This window comes from Dendrobates tinctorius, unplaced genomic scaffold (genome assembly GCF_039654945.1).
Source record: "Dendrobates tinctorius isolate UK_male_01 unplaced genomic scaffold, ASM3965494v1 ptg000156l, whole genome shotgun sequence".
Taxonomy (NCBI): Eukaryota; Metazoa; Chordata; class Amphibia; order Anura; family Dendrobatidae; genus Dendrobates; species Dendrobates tinctorius.
In genome coordinates, this window is record NW_027361823.1 from 11,050,541 (window position 1) to 11,057,523 (window position 6,983).

The window sequence follows — 6,983 nt, forward strand, 5'->3', positions numbered from 1 at the left end:
GGGTTTGTAGGTAACCAGGCCCCCCCAACTCTCTAGTTACCTGGAGACTTCTCCCTATTTCATATTAAATCAGCATCTCGGCAAAGACCTTGCTGATCACACACACACAAGTCTCCATCTCAAAGCCACCCACTTTGAGATACCATTCAATATTCTGCCATTCATCCTTTTTCCTGGAACCTCCACACAGCGCCCCCTAGCGGACACAGTGGTTACTACACCACACAGTACATAGTGTATCATTACGGTACAACTACCTTTGCATTGTTTTTAGGTCCTCCTGAGTATAAGCACAGTGAATCTATGTTTAGAAATATATTTACTTAGAATATTGTTGATATGTTAAATACTTATTTCGACTATTTACACTGCAAGTCATTTTTGTATTGCAATGCATATTTGCATTCTTTTTTGCATTTTTACAGCACTTTTTCAGGGGGATTTCCAGGCAGAAAACACCTGAAAAAGTCACCATACGGACATACCCTTAAATGTTGAAATTGATCCACTTTAACATCCCGTGTACCGGCTCAATCCCAACCATCAAAATTCATGATTTAATTTGTTTCACTGAACATAGTTTAATCACCAAGATGCGGTTGAGTAGGATTGCAATGTCCATTTGTCACAAGTTTTGGTGATCTGTGCACGCTTTGAGTGGAAGTTTTCAGTTCTCATTGATTCCCATCATCGATTAGTACAAAAAGTTCTTAATTGTCAATTCCCTCTAAGGAATGTGGTTTGTTCTGTCTCGACTGTTTTGACAAGGTCGAAGCGGGAAGTCCCCGTGGCTGCATGTCTCGTGGCTCTTCGACAGCTGCAACATATGCAGGGATTGTCTGTTTGTTGTCGAACAGCTGTGAGACATGCAGCCGCGGGGACTCGAGCATATTATACAAGCACGCAGAAGTCACTCAGCACCAGAGCATATTCAGACAACACTTTATCCGAGCACGTTCCCTCATCACTAGAATTAACCATTTGTCTTGGATCAAAAGACCACCAGATTAGCTTCCTGTGCACACTATCCTTAATCAATAAATATATATATATATCACACACACACAGCCATTTATATGAATACACCTAAATATAATGGGAATGGTTGGTGATATCCGCTTCCTGTTTGTGGCACATTAGTATGTGGAAGGGGGGAACTTTTCAAGATGGGTGGTAACTTTATTTTTTCCAGTGGGAAGAGGGTCATGTGACACATCAAACTTATTGAAAATTTCGCAAGAAAAACCATGGTGTGCTTTGTTTTAACATTATTCTTTCATGAGTTATTTAAAAGTTTATGACCACTTATAAAATGTGTTCAAAGTGCTTCCCATTGTGTTGGATTGTCAGTGCAATCCTCTTCTCCCACTCTTGACACACTGATAGCAACACCGCAGAAGAAATGCTAGTCTAAAGGTGTCAGATTCCTTGTAGGAATGCTTGGACCTGACACCCATAATGTGGTGGTGCACCGTCTTGTTGGAAAAACTCGGGGAACGTGCCATCTTCAGTGCATAAAGAGGGCAGCACATCATCGTGAAGAAATTTCAGATATCCATATCCAGTGGCATTGAGGTTTCCATTGATGAAGACTGGCCCCACTATCTTTGCACCCCATATACCACACCATACCATCAATTATGGGTGTCAGGTCTGAGCATTCCTACATGAACAATTTACTGGCAAGTGGATTGGTTGTCGTGGGCCAGTTGAATGGCCACCAAGGTCTCCCGATCTGACCCCCTTAGACTTTTATCTTTGGGGTCATCTGAAGGCAATTGTCTATGCTGTGAAGGAACTAGCTGTGCAGCACCTGAAACAACAGATACTGGAAGCCTGTGCTAGCATTTCTTCTGCGGTGTTGCTATCAGTGTGTCAAGAGTGGGAGAAGAGGGTTGCATTGACAATCCAACACAGTGGGCAGCACTTTGAACACATTTTATAAGTGGTAATAAACTTGTAAATAACTCATGAAAGAATAAAGTTATGTTAAACCCAAGCACACCATTGTTTTTGTTGTGAAATTCTCAATAAGTTTGTGTCACATGACCCAATTCCCATGGATCCAAAATGGCCGCCATGGTCATCCCCCATCTTGAAAAGTTTTCCCCCTCCCATATACTATTAATGGTCCACCCTGTACTATTGTTTTTCTTTGTGTCTTTTTAAATATACTGTACATTGTTTGTCCTTTTTTAATATACTATGCATTATCCTTTTTTTAATACTTTGCTTTGTCCTTTTTTAATATACCTTTTTTTGTATTTTTTTTACTACTGTTTTGTTTGTTTTTGGAAACATAGTGTCCATTTTTTTTTTTTTAATTGCAGGTGCTAAAAGAAGCTTCGCCATTGAACCTCCTCTCGCGGGTCTGGTGGTACAGACCGTTCCAGTACTTTGAAAGTAACGTTCACGGTGTTGTACCTCGGTCCTATCATTGGCCCTTCCCTTGCTCATTGCTGCCTACTAGGCAGGCGGCATATAGCAGACTAATAAATAAAGTCTAACTACTGAAAAAGTCAAACAGTTGTCTGGATGCTTTCAGAAGTGCTAAGAACTTGGTCAATGCCATAAACGCAAACCTCTACCATCGCTCTTTCTGTTAACATACCTTACCTGGTCAGCACTGTGATAATTTACTCTCCAAAGGACCCACGCTGGAAACCGACAAGACTTCAACTTCTCATGGACCATCTACAATCTCCTGCCCACGTGGGAACGACATTACCCATAGCCACGCTTGTTTGAATATGAAGAAGCCACATGAACAGTAAGATTTTATACCCTGTGTGCGTCTTTCCAGTCACGTCTGGGAACAAAGCATTATTTTCTTGGGAAAACATAATTTCATACCACTTACCCTAAATACTGGGCTCAAAGCCATTTTCTAACCAGTGTCTCTATGAAGGCTTTGAAATATCTGAACAATCTTGCGCTGCAGTCCCACAAAAGTAAGAAGCTATATTTTGGCAGGTTTTTTCCCTTTTTTTTTTTTTTTTTTTTATACTTTTTAAATGTATTTTTGTTAAAATCTATCCATGATACAGTTCAAGTTTATGTATTCTTCTGAATGTCACGTTGTCAAGTGCACTCATCACTTCACTGTTTTTGGTTTTGTTTTTTTTGGTAGAATCTTGGGTTTTTCTTTTTTTTTTTTTGTGGGACTGCAGCTTTGCGTTCTCCAATCTTTCTACCTGTCGCAGCAATGCTCTGTTAAACATGGAAAAAAAAAACAATTCAGTGACAATGAATGGTTTTGTAAAAATCTTTAGCAACGTCAGAAAGTACAAAAAAAAAAAATGAAATAACCTCCGTTGTAAAGTGAATTTTTTCTAAGTGTTTCCTACATTTATTTTTCAAACTGATGTTGATAAAGATAACATTTAAAGATTTTTACATATCAGAGAAGATCTAATCGGAGGAGAGATTTGTAAACGTTTCTAGTGCCTTCCTCGTCTTGATTGTATGGTCAGTCGGCAGTCTTAAATCATTTTAATTTTAAATGAAGTATTCCATATCACGTTGAAAAAAAAAATCTTCTATAGCTATATATGGAGATGTTATTACATATATTTTGCATTCACGCGTATAGAAAACACTTTATTGCATATTTTATTGTTTAATATGGTCTATTCTGAGCATAGAATGACACTTTTCAGATTGTAAACCTACAACAACTTCAATTCAGAATTTTTTTTTACTGCTTTTTTACAGTTGCGAAGAATTCTTCGATTTTTGTTACAACTTTCTGGTCTTATGCACTTGTACCAGAAAGCTAAATATTTGGGTATGGGTGGAGTTCATTCACTAAAGGATTCTTTTAACCTCTTCAGGGTTCGGAAACCTTGAAGCGCTTAAAAGTGACCGGCTCATCCTTGGCGCAGCTTTTGCTCGGGAAGTCGCCCGCTCTCTATATTTCACAGCATAGAGTAAAATGTGCCAGCGGCAGAGCCAACGCCAATACCGCTGGTGAAACCGCTTTCGGAAAACAATTGTTAACATTTTCTTGAAGTGGCTTCGCTTGGGAAAACTCTGGGGAGAGGTGGGGGAAATCTGGGTGTGCACAGGACGTCTGAAAAGGCGACACAAATAATGAACATGGTGGACAGTCGCGTTAAAACTATTGCTGTGCACATTACCACTTCTAACGGCTTCAGGTTTCGGAAACCTTGAAGTGGTTAAAGATCGTAACAAATTAATTTTTCTTAAAGATGTTGGGTGCACATAACCCTTATGCCAAAAAAAAAAAACCGCCAGTCTCCTTTTCCTGTTGAAACGCCGTAGTGTTTGCCTTTTGAGGCTGCATTTGTGGAGATTTGCTGCATATTTCTCCTAAAGGCAACACTTTGTCATAATTGGCAGCTCCGCTCCATGTTATCCTAGGATACACTGATTCCAGCTGGTCTTCATCCTCTGCTGATTAATAAAATCCTGTACTTTGCTCCACTATACTGGCGCATTTAGACCGGCAGGTAATCTGCGAACGAGCATTTGTTGGAACGCTCGGTTCTGGTTATCCGCCCGTGTAAACATGCCGTGCAAAGCGCTCATTTCTCGAGTGATCAGATCGTTTTTAGCTAGCAAAGAAAACTGTAGGCGAGACATCGTCTTGTGTACAGGGGGATGTAATACTAATAGCACGAGCCATAAGGTTATAGAATTGTTCTGTCCCCATCCTCTTTTGTCGGATCGGCTCAAACAACTTGTGTACAGTCAATCGGCACTCGATGGTGCATTGACTCACCAATATCGTCACATCTAAAAGCACCATTGGATATTTATTACAATACTTTTTTATTTTTTTCCTGCCAGAACTAAGCCACTTTTTTCTTATGCGCAGTTCGTGGTATTGCAGCTCAGCCCTGCTAACATAATCGGTGTTGAACTGAAGGCCAGGCATAGTCCATGGACAAAAGTGGGGTTGGTTCTGGGACGGAAAAAAAATCTAGTCCTAAACTCTCCATTTTCGCGTCAATTTGTTTTTTGTTCTTTTCTCTAGTTCTCCTTTAACCCTACAGGACGTTTCAGCTTGATGTGGTATGAGCCATGCTTTACTTGCTCCAGCTGAGGTAGACTTCTCCGCGAGTAATGTAAAGCATGGGCATCGACTGTACGTGAAGCGCACCACTTGACTTGGCTAAAGTTCAGGTGCCCCTCACACATAAGAATAGCACAGAACCTATTATTGTGTATTGCTGACAATGAACTCCACCCACTTGTACATTTTCACATTGTCCTGCTTAGACTTTGATACTCCAGGATAGTCAGGTAATCTTTTTATTTGAGCACCTGTGTTTTCTCTCTAACCTTATTTAAAAGGATAAAAAGTATTTGATTATATGATTGCCAATGTACAGGATATAGTAGTTTTTTATGAATGAAGAATCTATCTATAATTGATATATAGTCACATATATATCCTGTATTTTCTGTAAAAGCGTTTTCTCTTTTTTGTTTTTGTGTATTCACAAGTTGATATTTGTACTGTAAAAAATAAAAATGACACTCGTTGATTTGAAAATGAAGACGTGACAAAGTGAAGGCAAATGGAACACTTGAATTGTGTTGTGCTTGTAATCATAGCCTTACCATTAATGCTGGGCAGTATGGATCAGAAATGTCTTTTGTCTATTTATGATGTCTTCTATTATTGACTTAATATAAAAAAAAGAGAAAAAAAACACTTTCCATGTTGTTCAAATTGTTTGCTCCAATGTCTTTTGGTCTACCTTTCCATGCGTGTCTGTTTTCACCATTATTTTGTCCCCCTCGTTGTCTCCAGAACTGTTAATTAAAGTATATTTATATTTAAGTCACGACTGTCTTCATTGTAATTTGTCCGTCCCTGCTACGATCCCAATAAAGCGTGTTCCAGGAATGGTCGCTAATGAACTAGACTTGAAGGAAAAAAAAATGTAAATAAAAAAAATTAAAAATTTCACTTAAAGGAAATGTTAACATCCAGAGCACTTTTATTTTTCAATGTTTTGGTGGAGTTGGACTACAGTTCTGTGACTCTTGGCATTTTCACGCCAGTTTAAAGTACCTCTGAGGAAATGACAGAGCGAAGGGTGGGCCTTGTCGAGGCAGGGCGTCACTGCGCATGCCTGTCAAATTCACCAAAAGTGTTGCCGTTTTGTACGCCAGAAATACTACTCTAGTCTTTGGAGTGACGTTTCTTGTTTGGTGCACGCCACTGGGAAGATCTTCCGAATTCTTTTCAGTGGCGTGTGCTTCTGAATGATTTTGCATCCATAGTACTCCACTGAACGCGTCGTTAAGCCTGACATGCCCAACGCCAGTCTTAATCAGCCCCTAAGATGTAAGCAGCAGGTCCTGTAAAGTTGCAAAATGGGTCCTCAATAAATTACCGTAAGCCTTTTTTTGCCATATGCCAGTGGTACTTCAAACTAAGAATCATTAAATTTGAACTGAATGTCTTCACCTTGATCTTTGAAAAAGTTACTCGGGAATCGTTTGAAGAATATGACAGTGTTACATTTTGCTGAAATAGGTGGTCACTGCCGCATTAAGGATACCGATGTCCTGAACCTGGCCATCCACCCACATGAAAGCATGAAGAATCCTAAATCACCTTTTCCAATGTTCAGTTCTGATACTTGCATGGCCATTGCAGGTGCTACTGACGTTAGACGGGCGTTTAGCATGGGCACCGACAGGTCTGCGTCTGTACAGCAAGGTAAAATGCACACTGTAAAGGGGTTATCCGGACTTTGGGGTTTTTAGCTATCGAGCTAAGACTTTACCTGCAGGTATTTCCTACCTGTGCTGCTCTGCGACGATTTCTTTTAGATGAGGATGGTCGCAGACTGCTCCTGCTGGTGATTCTCCTGCTTTCTGTAACATAACCTCAACAGAGCAGCTTTTTCCCTTCTGCTCTGCTCTGTCAGAGTAATCATTGCTGTCAAGCTGATTGACTGCCTGCTCACCACAATGCTAGGATGAGCTGGCTGTCAATCAAC

The 6,983-nt window shown here is 40.1% G+C and overlaps 1 protein-coding gene across 4 annotated transcripts in view; it reads left to right on the forward strand.

Moving 5' to 3' along the window:
* SGMS1 (sphingomyelin synthase 1) overlaps positions 1-5,816 on the forward strand; it is a 421,387-nt gene extending 415,571 nt beyond the window's left edge. For all 4 annotated transcript variants that reach the window (XM_073548229.1, XM_073548228.1, XM_073548230.1 and 1 more), the window contains one exon: positions 2,331-5,816. In XM_073548229.1, the coding sequence (XP_073404330.1) occupies positions 2,331-2,507 (177 nt within the window). In that variant the 3' untranslated portion in view covers positions 2,508-5,816. The remainder of the gene's footprint in view (positions 1-2,330) is intronic.
* The last annotated feature ends 1,167 nt before the right edge of the window (positions 5,817-6,983 follow it).